At 44.4% G+C, this 22381-nt stretch overlaps 1 protein-coding gene across 1 annotated transcript; it reads right to left on the bottom strand.

Moving 5' to 3' along the window:
- Positions 1–909: 909 nt before the first annotated feature.
- On the bottom strand, positions 910–22165 carry Trim27 (tripartite motif containing 27). Its single transcript, XM_036188823.1, has 8 exons — positions 21431–22165; positions 20247–20342; positions 18095–18325; positions 12015–12037; positions 9043–9158; positions 8894–8926; positions 7567–7593; positions 910–1505 (listed from the first exon to the last, which is right to left on the bottom strand). Exons 1-8 carry the CDS (start codon positions 21848–21850, stop codon positions 910–912), a joined length of 1542 nt encoding a protein of 513 aa, XP_036044716.1. The 5' UTR covers positions 21851–22165.
- Between the last annotated feature and the right edge of the window lie 216 nt (positions 22166–22381).

The following is a 22381-nucleotide window of genomic DNA, read 5'->3' as shown; positions in this document are numbered from 1 at the left end:
TTTTGGCCCAGTTTCTGTGTGCTGACCCTGAGGAAATACTTCCTAGAAGATTTCACTCAATAGTGCTGGCCTTTTGTTAGTCAGCTGATCTTCAGCCCCAGCTAACCAGCATCGACTGTCCCAATAAAGCAAAGATGTCACTTCAGTGGTGCCGGTCTCTTGTTTATTCAGAACCAATTCTTAAGCCCCCTGTCCAGAAATCACACATTCTTAATTCAAACACATTACACAAATGATCCCAATAGTCTTTGCTTCCCTCTGAAACTTCCCAAGTCAGGTCTCTATCCTCTGCATTTCTCTCAACACTCTTAGTTTCCAAGCTCCCACAGCACATTACACTTCTAATATGCAATGGCTTTTCCAAACCAAAGTTCCAAACACTTCCATAGTCCTTCCCAAAACAAGGCCAGGTCTATCACAGCAACAGCTCACAAACCTGGTACCAATTTCTGTCTTAGTTTCTCTGTTGCTGTGATAAACACTGATCAAAAGCACCTTGGGAGAAAAGGGTTTATTTGGCTTACACTTTTACATCACAGTCCATCATTGAGAAAAGCCAGGACAGGAACCATGCAAGTGGTTCTCCAAATCCTATCCATATTCTTTATCTACTTCAGTCATATGTAAAAACAAAAAACAAAAATAAAACAAAACAAAACAAAAAGTGAAACACAGGAGGAAGAATCTGGTTTTTATTTCTGGGAAATAGCAATATTTCTCATTACATCTCACAATCTGCAGGGGAAGGGAAAGTGTAGTAGAGACCATGAACATCTTGTCTCTCATGGTAAGGGCACGGAAAATGGTAAGGACACCCAACTGTGATGGACAGGAATTGACAAGACAACAAGATCCCTCGTGCCTGGGGTAGCATTATAGCCAACAGCACTGTGGTCTACGTTCACTTCCTCAAGGGGAGGTCTCCATGGAATGGCCGTGATTCCCAACATGACCAGAAAACCCATCGATCCCACTCATAGGGCAGATGATCAAAGGAGCTGCGCTCTTCCCTCCCGAGTAGCTGAGGCTGAAGTAGGGCCGGACTGGCCCGCAGAAGGTAGCATGAGAGAAAGTAAAGGTATGACATCTCTCTGTCACATTGTAGAAGGAGACCTCACCAGCATCATAGTCCAAGAAAATCCCTACCCGCTGGAGAGGGGTCCGAAGGGGGAGGGCAGTCATCGGGGAGGTAAGAGCCCAATATTCTTTCCCATACCACAACGACACTGCCCAGAATCCATTCTGGGGGGCTGAGGTCACTCCACCTTTTCTGCACACTGAGTCTTCACAGACACCTATGGTCCACTTGGCTTTATCTCCCACCTCTACCTCCCAGTAATGTCTCCCAGCGATGAAACACGGAGAGCCCAAGACACAGGGAAACAGATTGAACCGTTCAGGGTTGTCTGGTAGGTCCTGTTGGAGGTAACTGTACCGTACTTGGCGAAGATTATCGGAAAGGATCAGGCTGGGGTAAGCTGTGTCTGGGTCCAGGGTCACATCAACTGTGGAAACAAAGAGGAGATTGTCAGCTGAAAGCCAGAAGAACCCACTCAAGATGATCTGGCATTTTACCTACTCCCCCGGAACACAGCAAGAGATGTCCACATGCGGTTGTATTCACTTTATGATCAAACACATCATAAAACTGTATATTTCAAAAATTACTTTTGGAACCAGACATGGTGGCACACTCAGAAGACTGAGGCAGGAGTGTCTTCATGAGTTTTAGACCAGCCTATGTCACATAGTGCTAGACAGCAATCTGGTATCAAAACCTAAAGATGTGTCATTAGATTGGCTGATCACCCTCTGTGTGGATAACAATGAAAGCAATACAATCTTACCCCCATCCTTCTCTCACATCTAAGACTGAATTTCCATCACAGACTGCAGCTGAGGCTTCTTTATACATGACTAATTCCTGAATTTGAAAATTCTGGTGGCCAACAGCTTAAGATGAAGTTGACTATTACCAATATATACAGCAAAGTCTAGCATTGCAGTATACAATCAACCTCAACAGACACGCTTGGAAACATGCATAGTCATATTATAACAGACGGAGGCTCTTGGTCACATAAGTTCAGGAGTTGCTACTGTTTTTTAAAGATGTATTTATTTACATGTACACAGTGTTCTGTCTGCATGTGTGCCTGCACACCAGAAGAGGGCATCAGATCCCATTTATAGGTGGTTGTGAGCCACCATGTGGTTGCTGGGAATTGAACTCAGGACCTCTGGAAGAGTAGCCAGTGTCTTAACCTCTGAGTCATCTCTCCAGCCCCAGGAATTGCTATTTTAATAAATTTACTGAAAAACAACCGATGAAATTTTGGTTTAAAGATATTCTGGAGTTCAGAATTCTGGTTAAAGAACTGAGAATCTGCCCACCTTGCCATCTTTCAAATCATTCTTCCATTTCTTCTCAGATTCTGTCTTGCACACCCACACCCTATTCATGTTTTCTCCTTCCCTTTTCTGAGACAATCTGTGCAGATCAGACACCTTAGCTTCAAACAAACCACGTAGCAAAACATGACTGTCAGCTCCTGACTGCCCTGCCTCAGCTTCCCAACTGCTGGGGTTATAGGCATATATTACCACATCTGGCCTCTGGTTAGTTTTTTGTTTGTTTTTGTCAGAGCTGAGGACTGAACCCAGGCCTTGCGCTTGCTAGGCAAGTGCTCTACTGATGAGCTAAATCCCCAACCCCTTGTTTTGTTTTAATAAAGATGAGGTCTCTCTACATAGGTCCCACTGTCCTGGAACTCACTCTGTAGATCAAGCTGGCCCGGAACTCAGAGATCCACCTGCCTCTGCCACTAAGTGCTGGGATTAAAGGTGTGCGCCACCTTACCAGGCTGCCTGGTTTGTCTTAGAGTAGATTACTCCATTGCGCTTTGGCTTTTAATCTAACATTGTGGATAATTCATGTCGCCCCTGGGTAGGTGGATATGGGGTGTTTAAGAAAGCAGACTTAGCTCAGTGGTAGAGTGTTTGCCTAGTAAGCACAAGGCTCTGAGTTCAGTCCTCAGCTCTGGAAAAGGGGGAAAAAAAGGGGAGGAGAGAGAGAGACAGAGACAGATAGACACAGAGAGAGAGAAAGCAAGCAAGCAGACTCAACAAGCCATGGGAGTCAGTCAGTAGGCAGCTTTCCTCATGGCCTCTGTATCAGTTTCTGTCCTTCAATGATGGACTGCTACCTGAAAGCGCAAGAAGAAATAAACCCTTTCCTCCCCAGGGTATTTGTGGCCATAGTCGTCTCCTCTCTAAAACAGAAGCTCTAACCAAGACAAAAACACCAACAATTTCCAATATTTAAAATCCTGAATCATGACAGGACACTGGTAAAATTCAGGTTTATCTGGTACATGGACTACTCGCACTGAATGTGAGGTTGAGCTGTAGACCTTGCGTACATCCTATTTCACAAATGAGTCTGTAGATACACTAAGTCTGTAGGCTGAAGAGGATGCCCCAATGTTGGGAAAAAAGCCTCGGGTGACTGTCCAGGCAGCTGGCTGTTTCTGTCAACTCACACTGTTTGCACTTCCTGTTGTACTAGGTAGTATTTTTTCCTTCTTGGGTCTCTGAGGGAGTTGAAGATTAGATATTTATAGTTATAGTTTTCCTTGTTAAGAAATTCAAAAAAGAAACTCAACTCACTAAAGAAGTGTAAAGTTTATAAATTTGAAAGATGTTATAAGATAGTTCTCTGCTAGTAATATAAGTCAGGATAGAAAGTGATTCAGATACATTCAGATACCAATTTAGGATAGATAATGAAATATATTCTCTGAGTTTGTCAAATGCAAATGGACTAGACATTGTTGATGTATTTATTGCTTGTAGATATTGTATATAGTTATTGTGCTTACTGTATATAGTTTTTCTTATATTACTTACAACTTTTTAAAATCATTTTTTATTTTTATTAGAAAAAAAGGGGAAATGTGGTGATACTTTATTTGTATGTTAATAGTTTGCCTGGAGATCAGAGGACATAGATAGCCAGCATTCAAGGACACAGCCAAGAGTGGTGACACCCGCCTTTAATCACAGTACCAACCACAGAGACTTGGAGGTCTGTACAGACAGGCAGTGACAAGGAAGTGAGGTGGCTGGGCTAAGAGCCATGAGAAGAAAGACAGCAAGGCAATAAAGGCGCAGGTTAGACAGGAAGAAGCTGGTTCTCTTGGGAAGCAATGGCGGCATGGTGAGCTAAGGTTAGCTGGTAGCTATCACTATTTCTCTGATCTCTACGGCTTTCACCCCTGTATTTGGCTCTGTGTTTCTTATTTAATAAGACTGTTTAGAAATTCCTCTACAGTACCAGAAGGGGGAAATTGCTATACAGACCTGACCATGTGTTTTTGGGAGGCCTGTGACTGCCTTTGAACTTTAGGCTGGAAAAGCCTTTGAGTATGCACAGCTCAGTGGGCTGTTCTGTTTGAACTTGGAAGGCAAGAGTGTCCAGAGAAATGCAAATGACGGAGGCCTGGCTTGTGAAGTTGCTGGAGGAAGCCAAGACTCTACTGTGGTCGTCTGTGTGGTATTTTTGTATTAAGAATGAGTGGTGTCTGGTCATCTGGAGCTGAAGAATCAGCTGTGATTAACCAGAGACCAGCACCAATGAAGAAAAACATTTACTTTGCCAGGACAGACATCCCCTTTCTCCATACCTATTCAGTACAGTACTGAAGTCTTAGCTAGAGGACTGGAACCACCAAAGGAGATCAAGGGGATACAAACAGAAAGTAAGATTCTTCATATCCTTATTTGAAGATGACATTTTTTTAAAAATGGTTTTTCAAGACAGGTTTCTCTGTGTAGCTTTGGAGCCTGTCCTGGAACTCACTCTGTAGACCAGGCTGGCCTTGAACTCACAGAGACCCTCTTGGCTCTGCCTCCCAAGTGCTCAGATTAAAGGTGTGTGCCACCATGCTCTGATAATTGAAGATGATGTAATGTTTTATGCATAAAAGACCCTGAAGAGTCCACCAGGAAACTTCTATAGCTAATAAACACATCAACAATGTAGCAGGATATAAAATTAACACACAAAAATAAGTAGTCTTTGTATATACAAATGACAAACACACTTAGAAAGAAATTAGGGAAATAATCCCACTACAATAGCATCAAAAAAGGTTTTGTTTTTTTTTTTTTAAGTCAGGCAGTGGTGGTGCATGCCAACATCTGGGAGGCAGAGGCAAGTACATCTGAGTTCAAGGCCAGCCGGGTCTCACAGAGAAACCCTGTTTCAAAAAACAAAAAATAAAACAAAAAACAAAAAGACAAAGGGGCAATCAAGAGAATTAAATGGCTTAGGGAGGGCAGGGTACAAAGGGTTATATAGGGAGAGATAACACTAAAGTCTTTTTGAAAAGCCTCATGGGAACCTCATACTGCAAAAGCTTCCTAAAATATAAATACAGACAAAATGAATTCAAATGATGTTACCATATAATGGGGTTCTGGGGACGATGTCTCAACTAAACAAGATCAACTACTAAAAACCCCTACCCGGGACTATGAATGAGTCACATCTTTTTTTGAGTTGTTGCTCAATGGTGTCTCAACTGCCCCTCCCCTCACATTACAGGCCACTGGTATTGGTTATCCTCAACAATTTGATGGTAAGTCCTGGTTGCTGAAGACACTACATATTATACCACAGAACATGGAGAAATTGTGCTGGCGCTCAAGTGGAAGCTTCACCCCTACCTGCTGGCATTTAAAGGTGCTATACATGCTACTGGAGGAGAAAAGTAATCATCCATCTCACCCAACTCAGAACCCGGGGAACTGTAATAATAATCTGCCTGCAAGACATGCCCACTGGTGAATAGTGGCAAAAATGTTATTGGAATATCCAACCACTTTAAGACTGAATTTTAGGCCTGCTTCATAAGATGGAACCCATACTTGACACTGTCACTGAGGTTAAGAACCCGAAGCTAGAGAGGTCACAGGTCCAAGGGGACAGTTATTCTGCTAACTGAACAGTGCAATAAAGTGACTACTAATGACACATTGCTCTATGCATAGGTAAGTGCACTGCTTAACCCTTAGCAGAGAAGCTTCTTGTTGCAATAGATAGTAATTAACACAGAGACCCACAAATGGTCAGTGCAGACTTTGGAATGCTCAGTCCTAATGTCTGTATAACATTCCTTCTCTCAAGGCTCAGGAGTCTATGCAGAGGAAGGGGTGGAAAGATTTTAAGAGCCAGAAGTGGTAGATGATGTCAAGGAAACTGTTTTCCAACAGAACAGGGCAGATGCACATATAAATACACATATGATGTGACAGCATGTATAAAGACCTGCACAAGCTCAAGCCAGACAAAATTCCAGCATGGAGGTGGGAAAGTGGGGATGAAGTACCACCCCTAGCAAAGAAGCTATTTACAACTGATAGGTGCTTGGAGAGGGAAAACCAATTTTCTTCAACAGGACGATACTGGGTGTATCAACTACATTCCAGGTCAGGCTCTATGCTCAGCCAACACAAATTGGATTCCACGATCAAAATATATTGAATGAAATTCTCAAATAAATAAACATTAAAAAATTCATGACAGGTTATAGGTGAGGTGATCCTTGATTCAACAATCTGTCTGCAAAAGTGACTGACCTATCTGCTCTCATCCACTCTTTTTGTGCTATGGATTTAACAAAGGCCCTTACACACTCACAAGGTTGGGTATACTTCTTATCTCCAAGCAGACTGTAAATCCCAAGGGCAGAACAGCACTCTCTAAAGTGTTTCACATGTTAGCCTGTGCTAACATGTGACATGCTCAGCCAGTATCCAAAGAAACAAATATCAAAGGCAGAAGCGATGGCTCAGCAGTTGGGAGCAGTTGCCTTTGCATAAGACCTGGGTTTTGTTCCCAGCACTTACATGGTGGCTCACAATCATCTGTGACTCTAGTTCAAGGGGATCTGACACTTTTTTTTGGTTTCTGTAAGCAGCAGACATGTATGTGGTACACATGTACACATGTATTCTAAATATTTAAAATGCATAAACAAACAAACACTGATAACAGCCTTTGTCCCAATTAAGGGACACCTAGTAACTAAAGGTTAGAAGTAAACACACTTCAGATTTGGGTTTCCTGGAACCAGACTGACTCAGTCTCTGAATCTTAAGTTAAAGATGGATGTCTAGGGGTTGTCAGATTTTTGCCCAGAGCACACTGCTGAAAGGCTAAGACCCCCAGACTAACCAGCATGAAAAATAAGAGCTGATCCAATAATTTCTGTTTATGGCAAACAACACATTGCCCCAGACACTGGTTGGGAAGGTTCAGACTACAGTGGGCTCTTTCTGTTTCTGGAGAACCACGTTTCTAGAATTCCACAATTATTTAAAGTGACAAAGATGTCACTTTAGAAAGCACACAGAAACAACCAGAGGCTTCTGGCTATATGTTATTTGTACATACACAACTAAAGGACCCAAACTCAGGCAGTCTCAAACCACTTGTAATAGTGGTTAGGTTCAGAGAGCTTTTATCCTTTCCTCCAACATTGTCTGTCTTCTAGCACGTACCTGAATATAATTGAGCCTCTCTCAATTCTGAAAGAACAAGAAAGAAAAGATGTTACTGAACCTGTGTGTTTTTCTAGGAAACATGTTAAGTGAACCTAATCTGGTTAAAAATCATAGAGCAGTGGAATCTACTAGTATTTCAGAATCCTTGTGTTAATTGGGCATTGATTTCTTTGTTCACAGTTATGAATCTGTATCTGCTATCTACCCATGAATTTTTTTCCTTTTCTCTATTTTCCTGTTTTTTAAGACAGGGTTTCTCTGTATAATAGCTGACTGTCCTAGAACTTGATTTGTAGACCAGGCTGGCCTTGAACTGGAACTTGCTTTGTGGACCAAGGAGGCCTTAACTCAGAGATCCATCTGCCTCCCAAGTGCAGAGATTAAAGGCATGCACCACCGCCACCCAGCTCTTTTTTTTAAAAAGACAGTCTTACTATGTAACCCAGGCTGACCTGAAGCTCACTATATGGCCCAGGCTGGCCTCAAACTCATGTCATCCCTGCTCAGCTGTCCAAGTATCAGGTTTACAGGCACAACCGTTATGCTTTGCTCATGGATGGATTTTAGGACTAGAGGGCTTGGAAACCCTGGCTATACAGATAACACATGTGAACTTGGTAGAACATAATATCAGACTGAGTCACGATCAAGAATTCCACCTTCCAGAGAGCCACCGGACTCTGCAAAGGCAAAATATGCATGACATATATATTTACAACTCAATTTGTACAAACCGTCTGCTGTAGAAGCCGAGTGGCTCAAATGACAGCCACTGTCATCATTAATTTATGTGGGATTTCACACAAGAGTCTTTGAAGTGGCAAAGGAAGAGGAAGAGAAATAAACAAACGTCAGATTGAGGAAAGCCACTTCTGAACTAGCCACTCAACTAAATAAATGTCCTTGTGGAGCGCAGGTAGGACACACGTGTAATCCCAGAGGCTGAGGCAGCAGACTGGTGAGAAAGAGGCTAGACTGGGCCACATATTAAGACTGTCTCAACAAAACTCAAATGAAAACATCAATAATGTAAAGTAGGGAAGCATATGATGATGATGATGATGATGATGATGATGATGATGATGTGTGTGTGTGTGTGTGTGTATTGTGTGTGGGGTGTCATAAATCATGTGGTGCATGTGGAGTCTGCTCTCTCCTTACACTTTTATGTGGGTTCCAAGTTTCAAACTCAGGTCAACAGGTTTGCACAGTAAGTGACTGCACTTTACTGAACCATCTTGCTGACCCTCCTGACCTCTCAATACACTCAGCTTCTTCCCAAGAAACTAAAAACATCAAGAGCCCAATAAATCGGCAAACTTACCTTGGATTTTCTCCATATCTGACTGCATTTTTTCTAAGAACAAAAGAGAAGAGATTCAGTTTGTATTATTCTGTCTGGTTAGAAAATACATCATCAGGTGATAACATACCAATATCAGAATACAAACCCACTTCCTCTCCTCATATTACCTGTGAACTGCTTCAGACTTTCTGTCAAGAACAGACATTTCTGAGCAAAAATATGGATTTTCTCTTGTAAATCTGGAGGTGTGATCCAGGGCTCAGGGATCCTGATTCTTTCAGCTCTAAAATAAAACAACAACAAACCATATGTGATTCCTTTCAATTTGCCAGGGCCTGGCTACTCTGTCCAACACTAGTGGGCAGTCTTTAAAACCAGCTACTGCAAGCTTTCACAACTTTCCTCTAAATCAACTTTAGAGATGAAAGTGAGATAATCTTGCTCATTTCATCTCTCCCAAAGCACTAGCTCATGGCTTTGCAAATAGTCTTCAGTGGGTGCAGTGGCTCCTCCCTGCAATTCCAGTCTCAGGAGGCAGGAACATGAGTATCACTGCTTGCTTCAAGTTGTCTAGGGCTACAAAGTGAGATCTTGTCTTAAAACTTTGCAAACAACCAGGTGTTGGTGGCAGCACACGCGCGGATCTCTGAGTTTGAGGCCAGCCTGGTCTACAGAGCAGAGTTCCAGGACAGACAGGGCTACACAGAAAAACCTTGTCTTGAAAAATCAAAAGACAAAAAACAAAAAACAAACAAAAATACAAACCTTCCAAAATGAAGCAGACAAAAAGGCAAGTCTTCAATATCAAAATGAATTAGGAGGCTAACCTTGCCAGAAAGCAAAGTTTTAGGACAAAAGCCCTTATGGACAGTTGTCTAGAATCTTCAGGTTCCCAAACATAGAGGGAATGCTATCTTTAGACAGAGAAGTACTATGTAAGGGATAAGACCCAATTTCCTAACCTCTGAAAAAAGGGACTGTAAAGCAAAGACTTGCCTTCTCCCATCTCCAGACACTGTAGCTCATGGCGGGTTAATCTTCCACCTGTGACCTTATGACTAAGTTGTAGCTAATGAGAGATTAAGAAGCATCTAACGGAATTTTCAAAATCTGCTTAAAGGGTCAGGGGAGACAGCTCATCAGGTAAAGGAATCCTCAGCACTAGTGTATTCCCTAAACCCACACTGTAGAAAGAGACCAATTCCTGACCCACGAGTTATCCTCTGATGTCTATATGTGTTGTGGTGTGTACTCATCTATCATGCATGTGAAACCACACATGTACACACACACACATACACACAAATAAAAATTTTCTATCATGCTTAAACCTATGTCAATGAAACTCATAGAGCCAAATCTATTTTTTGAAACATTTATTTATTTATGTATATGAATGCTCTTTCTGTATGTACACCTTTATGTCAGAAGAGAGCATCAGATCTAACTATAGATGGATGGTGCACAGCCATAACGTGGTTGCTAGGAATTGAACTCAAGACTTAGAAGAGCAGCTCTTAACCACTGAGCCATCTCTCTAGATCCCTACGTTCTTCTTGAAAAAAGATTTATAGGCTGGGCAGTGGTGACACACACCTTTAATCCCAGCACTGGTGAGGCAGAGGCAGGTGGATCTCTGAGTTGGAGGCCAGCTTGGTCAACAGAGTAAGTTCCAGAACAGCCAGGGCTACACAACAGAAAGCCTGTCTCAAAAAAAAAAAAAAAGAAAAGAAAAAAAAAGTTAATTTTATTTATGTGTATGTGTGTGTGTGTGTGTGTGTGTGTGCATGCCACATCTTAGAGTGCCTGTGGACGGTAGAAAGGGGATCCCTTGGATCTGGAATCACAGGTAACTTATAGCTGGGTGCTGAGAAGAACGTCAGTTTCTGGAAGAGTAGCAAGAGCTCTTAGCTGCTGAAGTGTATTTCTGCAGCTCCAAACTTACTCTACAAATTCCTAGGGTCTGAGATAGCGACTTTCATGCAAGGTTGATGGCTTGCCATCCCACTTCTGCACCAAAAACCAGAAAATAAAAGAGTAGGGCACATGGACTAATAGTAGAGTGTATTTCTGGCATGTCAAAGGCCCTGGGTTCAATACCTACTACTGCAGAAAAGGGAAAAACTAAACAAAACCCCCATACAAAACAAAACACAAAACTGGCATTGTAGCTCATGCCTATAATTTCAATGTAAGAAGCTGGAACAGGAGGATCAGAATTCACAACCAGCCTACTATAGAAGACCTTATCTCAAAAGAACACCAAACCAAACCAAACCCAAATCTAGCAAACATAGCCTTACTTTCTGGGCCACCCAAACGGGACTGTTAAACTTCTGTCCTCCTCATCTCAGTAGCTCCGAGGACTACAGTTATCTGCATACATCTCCCAGCCAACCCATCAAACTGCATTTCCTTTTGAAGGAGTTTAATCAACTTCCAAATTCGGCTTTGTCAAAGTCAGTCTCGTCCTGTAGGTACCCATTTCAAACACCATCCTTCCAAAGCCTAAACATCTGTCCTGCAGCTGTCTTGTCCTAGCACTGAGCTCCACTCACTCACTTTCCATTGACAGCATAGTAGAGAAATGGCTGCAACCAGAATCAGAATCCATGTGACCCACGAATAATGAAATAACCCCAGGCCAGTCATATCCTCTTTAGGCCTATTTCCCCCATTATATTAAAGAATGAGGTAAGAAGATGGGAAAACTCTGAAATTTGCAGGAAGCAAGACTCATAATCTGCTCTTGTACTCTTTTCAAGCTCTGGAACTGTCCTGGAACTCACTGTGTTAACCAGACTGGCCTTGAATTCACAAAGGTCCGCCTACCTCTGCTTTTTTTTTTTTTTTTTTTGAGCGGATGATCAAACCCAGGGCCTTGCAAGCGCTCTACACTGAGCTAAGTCCCGAACCCCTACCTCTGCTTTGAAAGTACAGTGACTAAGGTATGCTCCATCGGGCTGGGCCAAGTTCTAAAGTTCTACCGAGGAGCTAAGCTTCTCAAGTCCTCTGAACATAAGACTCTTCAGTGAGAGAGCACTAAGTAAGCCGTCTACTTCTCAGGAGCTAGTCTCTGATTCGGATTCACAAATGCTGGCCCATAGTCTTGGTTTAACACAAGGACAGAAAAGTGTACCTGCTCAGTGTGTCTCCAATGTCCTGCAAGAGAAAAGAAAAGGAAAACCATGAGACGCTACGCACAACTTGAGTTTTCTTCCACATGGTCGCTGAAAAGGCGCTAGGGGCCCACCCTCTTAAAGACACTACTGCTGTGGGATGTTCTGTATGACGATCTCCAACTACACACTCCATCAAGATTAACTGGGACATAATTCAAACTCAAGGTCCTAGACATCAGGCTGAGGAAGTAAGGATGTACTAACTCAGGCATCTTACTCTTGGGCCTCAGCTGCCTGCATGTACAGTATACTCTTTTAAACAATTGTGAAATAGCCACGAGTAAACAGACAGCCATTCACACAATAACCTCCTGCTTATTCTCCCCATGGTTCCTACCCTTTAACTCCTTTTCTCTTTACACATATACACAGAGATGGCATGCGCATCCTCAGAACCATTTACAAAGCTGTTGTTACCATCTATCTTTCCCAGAACTGTATGTTTCCCAACTTCAGATGTGTTAGAAAGTCTGTGAAGCCAGGTGGTGGCGCACACTTTTAATCCCAGCACTTGAGAGACAAAGGCAAGCGGAGTTTGAGGCCAGCCTGGTCTACACAGTGAGTTCCTGAACAGCCAGGGCTATACAGAAAAATCCAAATAAATAAACAAAGTTCGGGAATTTGAACATTAATCTCAACCACAGTACATAGTCTAATTTCATAACTGACTTACTATTCTTCACAACCATCACACTTAACCCTACCCTAGGTAATACAGAACATTCCATTAGTTACTATGACATGTAGTAAGTAATAGTGGAGCATTGGTGATACAGACTGTGCCCACTACTTACTATTTCCCATTTGTAATCAGTAAGTGATCTATTTGTGACCCTTCCAGTTCTTATCAAACATTCTCCTTAAGGTTTGGCATCCACTGACAACTTTGGCTGTTTTTTCTTTTAAAGAAACCCAACACTACGGATTAAATTCAAGGTCTTCCATAACAAGCTACACCTCCCACCAATTCTTGTCTAAATTTTTTACTTGATAGTTACAAAAAGTATTTCATTAACTTTAAAATCTCTTCCATATGACTTAAACACTGTGCCTGAAGAATCTCTCCCTTATTATTATGGATTTTTCTACTTTTTAAAGTTTTTTGTCTTGTTTTTGCTTTTAGGATTTATTTATTATGTATAGTGTTCTGCCTGTATGCCTACATGCCAGAAGAAGGCACCAGATCTCATTATATATGGTTGTGAGCCAGCATGTGGTTGCTGGGAATTGAACTTAGGACCTCTAGAAGAGCAGTCAATGCTCATAACCTCTGAGCCATCTCCAACCCTTTAAAGTTTTTTAAATTTTACTTTTGTGTGTGTGTGTATGCTAGTTTTGCCTACATGTATGTCTGTGTACATGTGTGTCTGACGCTGGCAGAGGCCAGATGAGGGCATGTGATCTCAGATTTATAGCTGGCTATGAGCTACCATGTGGGTGCTGGGAATCAAACTGAGTCCTCAGGAAGAGCAGCCAGTACTCTTAACTGCTGAGCCATCTCTTCAGCCCCATCCCACCCATTTTCTTAAGACAGTATCTCATTATGTAACCTTGACTCGTCTCAAACTTGGGGATCCACCTACCTCTGCCTCCTAAGAACAGACATGGATTATTATTTTATTCAATGGGCTGTAACTCACTGCTGTTTCTATTTTGGTTAAAAAAAAAAACCCCAAAAACCCTAACAATGTATTCTAGAGTGCTTACCACTCCTCCTGACCCCTCCTATCTTATTTGCCCATTTCTCATGATTTTGTTTATTTTGCAAAACTAGCTCATACATGTAATCTCTAATCTCTTTTTTACCACAAAGTATCATACTCTATTGTCACTTTAAGATTTTATTTTTATTGTGTGTGCGCTGTCTGCACAAAGAACCTAGAAGGGCTCACTGGATCCCCTGGGGTTGGAATATAGGCAGCTGTGAGTTAACTGATGTGAATGCTAGGAACTGAACTCAGGTCTCCTAAAAGGGCAGGAAACATTATTAACCACTGAGCTATCTCCCCAGCCCCATCGTTAGTTTACATTTTGATTTTTTTCATCCACATGAGTTTACAGGTATTATCCCTGTTCTCAACCCTCTTGAGACAGGACCTTACTATGTAGCTAGCCCTGGCTGACCTGAAGCCGTTTGTACAGACCAGGCTGGTCTCAATATTGCATTGATTCTCCTACCTTTGCCTAGTTATGTGCTTCCACTTCAGGTCTCTCAGTTACCTTTCTTCTTTTTAAAAGCTGCACAGTATTCTGCTGGGCATGTGTTTAGCTAAGTCAAACTTTTAGGTTTGGAAGTTAGACTATTTCCAGGACTTACACACAATGTTGAAGCAAATCATACTTGGGTCTGACAACTTAGAATTCCCACCACCAGATCTAACATCATCCCAAACTCTTGCTCTTCTAACCAATAAGGGACACCTTAGTGTGGTTTTGGTAGGCATTACTTCCATAACAGTGCTGGTATGCTTGCTTACTCCACAGGCCAACTTTATGATTCTGCAGCTTATCTCCTGGTGACTTTGGCCCATTATCCTACAGAATGTTCTTTCAACTTTTTCCTTCCTCAGATAGGGTCTCATGTAGCCCAAGGCGGCTCAAACTCTTGACCCTCCTACTTGCCAAGTGACAGGGCTACTCTGTAGCCTAGCTTGGCCTTGAACTCATAGCAATTCTTCTGATTCTATTTAGGGAGACAGCTATGAACCACCACACCAGCCCCTGCCCCCTTTTATCTAATTCAACTGGTTAAAACTTCCAATGGAGTTTTTAAACAGCATGCAACAGTTTGCAACTGTAGCACTTGGGAAATGAGGTAGAAGGTAAGTGCAAGGCCAACCTGGGTTATATGAGATCTTCATCTCATAAAACCAGAAAGTGAACAGAAGTCGAGGATGTATTATCTGCCTTTTTTTCCTGACCTCTGGACAGCCTGCTTTTCCAAAGACATAAACTCTAAACAGCCCTGGAGAGCCAACAGACTTCTCCTTATTGGATCCATGCACATTCCCATCATCCATCTTCAATTTCATGATCCATATAGTAAAAATTATTCTCACATGCTGAGGGTAGCTCTGTTGGCATGAAATCATAGCATTTTGGAGGTTAAAGCAGGAACCTATGAGTTTGAGGCCAGCTTAGGCAACACAGCAAAACTCTGTTTCAAATACGCAAACTAAAACAAAACCCCATTATAATTCCCCCTCAAAAATGTTGGATGTGTGTGCAACCTATAATTCCAGATCTCTGTGAGTTCAAGGCGAGTCAGGGATACACTGTGAAACCGTGTAAGACAAGCCGGGTGGTGGTGGCGATGCTTTTAATCCCTGCACTCGGGAGGCAGAGCCAGGCGGATCTCTGAGTTCAAGGCCAGCCTGGTCTACCAAGTGAGTTCCAGGAAAGGCGCAAAGCTACACAGAGAAACCCTGTCTCGAAAATCCAAAAAGAGTAGGACAAGTGGCTGGAGAGATAGCTCAGTGGTTAAAAGCACTGGCTGCTCTTCCAGAGGACCTGAGTTCAATTCCCAGAACCCATATGACACCATACACCTGTTTGTAACTCTAGTTCCAGGGGAATCTGGTACACAAACATACATGCAGGCAAAATACCAAAGAACATTAACATTCTCATTCATATTCTCTCTCTCATTCTCTCTCTCTCTCTCATATATAATTTTTTTTTTTTTTTAAAGAAGCAGTGGGTACACACATCTTTAATTGTAGCACTCGGGAGGCAGAGTAGGATATATTCACAATGGAATATTATTAAGCTATAAAAAGAAATAAGGTATTAATTCATTCCATGAGAATGAATATTGAAAAAATTATGCTGAGTAAAAGAAGATAGAGTTAAAAAGTCCACATACTGTATGATTTTACAGAACACCCCCAAAAAAACCCAGATACAGGGACTAGAGGTAGAAAGGAATGAAAGGGACTGCTAAATGAAATGGGGTTTCTTTGGGGGGTGCTGATAAAAGTGTTCTGGATTTAAATCGTAAGCAAATAATTGAATTCATTTTTTTTTAAAGATTTATTTATTATACATACAGATGTGAGTGCCAGATTTCATTACAGATGGTTGTGAGCCACCACGTGGGTGCTGAGAATTGAACTCAGGACCTCTGGAAGAGCACTGGAAGAGCAGTTGGTGCTCTTAACCTCTGAGCCACCTCTCCAGCCCCTGAATTCATTATTTTAAAATGGCTATGTTTGTGCTACAGAAACAACATTTTGAAATGGTGAAATTTATATTTTCCATGCAAAAAAAAAAAAAAAAAAAATCCCAACCCAAACAGGCCCAATTCTGTTTCTCAGGACTTACTTAAAGACCCAAGGCAGCCAACATCACCACAAAGGGCAGAACAGTCCAATAAATAAATTGTCACTGGGAGCCAGTGGGTAAGAGCACCTAACAAGCCTCATGACTTGAGTTCAAGGCCCAGAACCCACATAAGGGTGGCAGGGGAGGACTGATTCCACACAGTTGTCCTCTGACCTCCTATCACATGGCCACACCTACCTATCATCAGTCATCATCAATTTGTCACTGACCAAATAATCCTACCCTGCCTCAAGAGAGCAGAGGCTTCCCATACACTGCAACAGTCTCTTCTCACACAAGAGGACCTTCTGGCAGCAAATGTGCTATTCTATCCCCACAGCCCCCTTAGTAGCACATACTTCTGATGTCCCATCATTTTGGATTGTGTCCACATGTTCTCACCTGATCTTTACCACAGACATCCATCCTCCTCCCACTTTTACAAGGTTTAGTTTCTTCAAGTAGTCCCAACAGATAAAGGTACAGAAGTCTCCTTGTCTCTAGGACTCTTCTCCATCATCATCCTTCAAATAGTTTCAACTATGACAGTTTCTATAACCTCACCTGGTCACTTTTCAACTCTAACATGGTTCCTGCTCAAAACTATGACTGCGACAATTCTACGTGAAGTCATCAGTCATTTAAGAAGCGCTGATACTGTTGGGCATCACCTACATCAAGACTGTCATCAACTCCCACCATCCTGATCATTCTGCCTCACAGGTCACCAGTCGCTCTTCCAAACTCCCTTCTCTCCAACAGTAAACAGTGACATTCATCAAGGCTTAGGCTGTCGGCCCTTACTGTGCTGCTGGTGAGTGAACTTTATCTTGGAGAGTTAGATGGTACACAGTTTAGGTTTCATTATCTACACAAATACTCAGTACTACTGATGCAATAGAAAAGCAGTGGATGTATGTATATGAACGAGCATGACTAGGTCTAATAAAAACTTACAGACATCTAATCTCAATTTCACACAGTTTCACCTATGATGATAAAACATTCTCACCTGGTTCCCAAACATCTTTAAAATATAAAAACCTACTTGGTTCCAAGCACCAATAGAAACAAATGGCAAGCCATAATTTGCTCACTATCCTATAATCTGTTTTAAATGACATTTATTAACAGATATAACCATTTACTTATTGTCTGAACTTCAAAGTAAAATATAATTAAGGAAAGCTTATTTTCCTACCACTTAATTCCAGTGCCCACCATAGTGCCCATAGCAATGGAAGACAAGACAGGATGGCAGGCGGTAGATCATCTACTATGGTCTTGCCCTATGAGTACACCGGCTTTTCTCAGCTATACTAACATAGGCAAATTACAGCAATGTTCAGGCTAACTGTACCTGCTCTCCACCCGATGTCTTCTGGCTGTGCTAATATCCATGTATATATTAAAGTAAATGCTTTATTATAATCTAGCCTGAGCAAATGAGATCAATGAAGCCCTAACAGTGTCAAGGGCCTGGCCCATGATCCAGACCACGTAGTGCAGGACAGGCCCAGAGGTTTTTCTTTGCCCTTTCCATGGCACAGTGAACTGAAGAACTGGGCTGTGTCAGTCATAACAGGGTTTCCTTCCGAGGTGCCCACCCTCAGGCAGGCGAAAAGGGCAAAGGGAACTGTGAACTTCCCGCAACAGTGAGGCTGCCCTGTCCTGCTGCGCCCACCAAGCTGTCCTGCAGGGCTCTCCTGGTTACCTGTAAGAGTTCCCGGGTGGGCTGCTGCTGCTTCTCTTCCAGCTGGGCAATCAGGCCACTGAGGTGAGAGATGTTGCAGGAGAACTGAGTGATGGCACCATTGATGCTGTTGTAGATGGCCAAGTCTAGCTCCTCGAGGCGAGCTAAGAGGCGATACTCATGTTCCTTCAAGGAGTGGTACAGCTGCTCAAACTCCCATACGATTTTTTCCCTCTCCATCTGGGTCAGGCTCTGCACACAACAAACACAGGCAGTGAACAGGAAAGGCTCACTTCTAGAACTCTTCAAAGTATTCCCAGTGACTTAACCTCAAGACCTCATCATTTCATCTCATACTAAAACAGATTCTCTCTCTCTCTCCAGTCTTTATACACCAGACACACAATGACCATGAACTGAATTACTCCAATGGTAATTAAGAAACAGTTCCTGACCTTAATGGACTCGGTCAAGTGAGAGTCAGGTTCATGAGACACCATCATGGTGGATAAAGAACAGTCTCCCCAATCCATGCCCACAAGGATCTTGAAGAATGCTGTGGAAGCATGAACTAGATAGGCTTTCTTGGCTGAGCAAAAGGCTCAGGTAATCAAGTGGGGAGAGAAGACACATGGTTCCATACGCTTGGAACCCATGAGCACCAAGGGACAAGATCAGATCATACCCTGCCTGCCAGAGTCATGAAACAGCCATACAGAAGTGGCAAGGTGAGGTGTGTGCCCTATGGAGGTGATATGGAATGATCAAGCACACTTTCCTAGCCTTGTTTACTTGGTCCCTTTACGTGATCCATGCCCTATGATTTTTGGGGGTGCTTATGGGTTTGGCATTGAGGAAGGTGTCCTCCTTTCTGTTCCCCACACAATGTGTCTATTACAGTTTGTATGTCTTTCCTTCTCCACCCACTCCTCCACTGCCAGGAAACTGGAGAGCCAGGTGTGCTAGTGCATGCCTGTATTCCCAGTGCTTGAAGGAAGAGATGGGAAGACAGGCCCTTTAAGGTCAGCTTAAGCTATATAATGAATTCAAGATCAGCCTGAGCTATGTAAGACCTCGTCGCAAAAAACCAAGACTTCTAAGTAAGGAATTATAAGTGTGGGAGTGCATACCTGTAATCCCAGAAGACTAAGCAGGGAATATTCAGAATTCAAGACATTCCTGGGCTACATAGTGAAGTTATTGCTAAATAAATAAATAGTCAAAAAATGGCTCTAGAACAGTGGAGAAACATTTTTCTTGAATCCAGCCACACCCACTCATCTATGTATTCGACATGGCTGCTTCTGAGGAACAATAACTGAGCTATTTAGCTGTGATTTGGCTTGTGTAAACACACAAAGCTAAAACTACTACTGGTCCCTTTTAGAAAGTTTGCCAAACCTGATCTGAACTCAGCTGTTCCAAGATGACACCCGCCTCAACACACCTCTAACCAACCTTCTTAGGAACTTACTAGGTATCTTTGGAGCACGTGCTTGTGCATGTACACGTGCACACTATCTACACACACCTTGTTTTATAGACCCTTTTCATAAGCTCATATCTCTTCTCAGCTGAGTAAGTCTTTCAAAGGCATAAAGCATACAATATCATCTTAGATGTACAAAATTAAAGCTAAAAGAAACCTTGAAGATCAGTGTTCCCAAAGGGGCTGTGACTGACACCTGGCATAGGTCCATTTCTTGATGCAAGATACTTATCAACCTTGTCCCACCTTCCCACTCAGCCTTTGACTCGGCCCAAAACAAACCATTTACATTTCAAAGGCAGAAAGGGCAGCACCAGCCTGCTGGAGAACCACAGGTTTCATCTGACCTCTATTTCAGACAAGGAAATTAAGACCAAGAGAAGCTGCACCACCTCTCCATCTAAACCAGCTACTGTCAGAGCCGAGATGCAAACCCAAGATTCTAGATTCCTAGAGGCTATACCTCTCTGGACGAACTTTCCAGAGCTGACACTGCTGTAAGTCCAGTCCACTCAGGATCACCGAGAAGTTTCTTCAACCTACTTTTAAACAAGGGGTGCCAAGGTCTCATTCAGCTATATGTGGTATATACATACCAAGACTGATATTTCTCAAGGAGTATCAGAGACAGAAGTTTACTATCGAGGTGCAATGCCTGTGCAGGGTGGAGATCTGGACCCTTACCAAGAGCTCAGCTCTCGCCTGCTCCCCCTGTGCACGCCGTCTCTTCTTCAAGTCTTTTACTCTTCTCAGATGGTCCAGCCGATTCTGGATTTGTTCCTAAGAAAGCAAACAGTTGGCCAGTTCAAGATTATACAGATCTCAGCATCAGAATAGTTACTCTGCTCATCACACAGGAACCCAAACTACAGATGCTAGGGCCCGGCTGGCTTGTCCTCAGACCACAATGCCACTCCTGGGAAGAGCCCAAAGCATAGGGGTCAGCACAGCTCTGCTTTAGCGATTTGTTATTTAAACTCTGAGCCACCTACCAGTTCCTAGATGGCTTCTGCGTAAGTTATGAGGCATCTGGGTGAGAAGGCTCAAAAGCTAAAGTGTACCTCCTCCTTAGAGGAATACAGAGAAAATGATTTATTTTCCTCATGGACAGAATCGGTAAACATCCCTTTCCCAAACTACAACTTGTCACCAGCGAGTGAAATGAGAGGTATCAGCTCTGTCAACAGCACTGACATTTGGATGAACTCCCACTTAAACAAACATAACTCTGTGTGTGTGTGTGTTTTCCTGCAGCCCTCAAAATAGATTATCACTTTAGAGCTCCTTTATATGTAACATTTTTGCATTTCTGTGGAGCCCTGCCAGGGTTTATCCAACAGTCCACAAAGGCCACTTCAGGTCTTGTGAGTTCACTTACTCTTCATAACAACTGTTCTCTCCCGGGTCTCAGAGTGCCTAAATGATTTACGCAAGCAGTAAAGAGCCGGTTTCATTTCCATTAGCTTCTAAGACAGGTTACAGGGAAGTGCTGGGGACACAGATTAAGGGACAGGCACTGCTTGATGTGAATTCAGCTACCCCGGGCCAGCTCGAGGTCTCCAAGGCCTATCGTGGAAGTGGACGCGGCTCGACGTGCATCTCCTTTGTCCAGGGAGCGTCTCCTCGCGCCGTCCCTGCCCCGCACGCGTGGAGGCAGTTAACAAGGGGGGCGCTGGGGGGCAAGGGATGGGGGTGGGGACGCGTCTGGCCTCGCCAGCTACAGGTTCTCCTTCCGAGTCTGAGTGCGGAGGCTCCGCGGCCGACAGGGAGGAAATGACGGCGCCGGGCCCCACGTCCGGCTCGCCATTTTCTCGGCGGCAGGCCAGGAAGCCCCCGGCTCGCCCCTTTGTCCGCCGGCCCGGCCCTACCTTAAAGCCCTCCACCGCCTCCTCGAGCGGCAGCACGCTGTGGCCGCGGTGCTCCCGCGAGCGGTCGCACACCACGCAGATGGGCATCTGGTCCTGCTCGCAGTACAGCTTCAGGGGCTCGCGGTGCTTCTCGCACACGCCCATCTCGCCGCCGGGCCCCGACGGCCGCTCGGTGCGCAGCTGCTTCACCAGCTGGGTCACGTTGGCCAGGTGCCGGTTGGGCCGCATGTGGCGCTGAGGGAAGGTCTCCCGGCACTGCGGGCACGACACGTTAGTCTCCGCGGCACCCCAGCAGCGGGCCAGGCACGCGCAACAGATGTTGTGGCCACAGTCGAGCATCATGGGCTCCACGAAGTACTGAAGACACACGGGGCAGGTGGTCTCCTGCTGCAGGCACTCGGCCACGCTCCCGGAGGCCATGGCGCGGGCCCACTGGGCCGCAGGGCATGAGCACGGAGCCGAGCTCTGGCGGAGCCCGGCGCGCTCGCTCGGCGGCTCCGCTCCGGAGCGGGGCGGGGCCTCGGAGGCCGGGATCCCAGACGCGCGCGCGCGGAGCTCTCGGGCGGCCAGGCCGATCCCCGCACAGCCGCACCCCGCCGCCGACTGCGCGGGAAGGCCTGGGCCCCAGAGCCCGGCAGGAGGCCGAGCAGAGGGGTGCCGGGAGCCGGGCGCCGCGCGGGCTGGCTCACAGGGCAACGTGGCCGCGTCGGAACGGATCCCGAGGCCGCGCAGACTCCTCAGGGCCGAGCGGAAGAGGTGGACCGGGGGCGGGGCCTGGCTTCGCGCGCCGTCTCCTCCCGGCGAGGAGGCGGGTGTCCTCCGCGCGGTGCTGTGTCCCGGTACCCAGCCCGCGGTGGCCGCCCAGTGCGGTGTGCGCAGGGTGCCCCTGGCCGTGGGGTCCGCACACTCCAAGCGTCTGTGGACCCCGAGTCTTTTGTCGGCTTCCTCTTA

The sequence above is a fragment of the Onychomys torridus genome, chromosome 5 (genome assembly GCF_903995425.1).
Source record: "Onychomys torridus chromosome 5, mOncTor1.1, whole genome shotgun sequence".
In the NCBI taxonomy this organism is placed as follows: domain Eukaryota; kingdom Metazoa; phylum Chordata; class Mammalia; order Rodentia; family Cricetidae; genus Onychomys; species Onychomys torridus.
The sequence above is the reverse complement of the archived record's forward strand: the minus strand, read 5'-3'. Positions and strand labels throughout refer to the sequence as shown.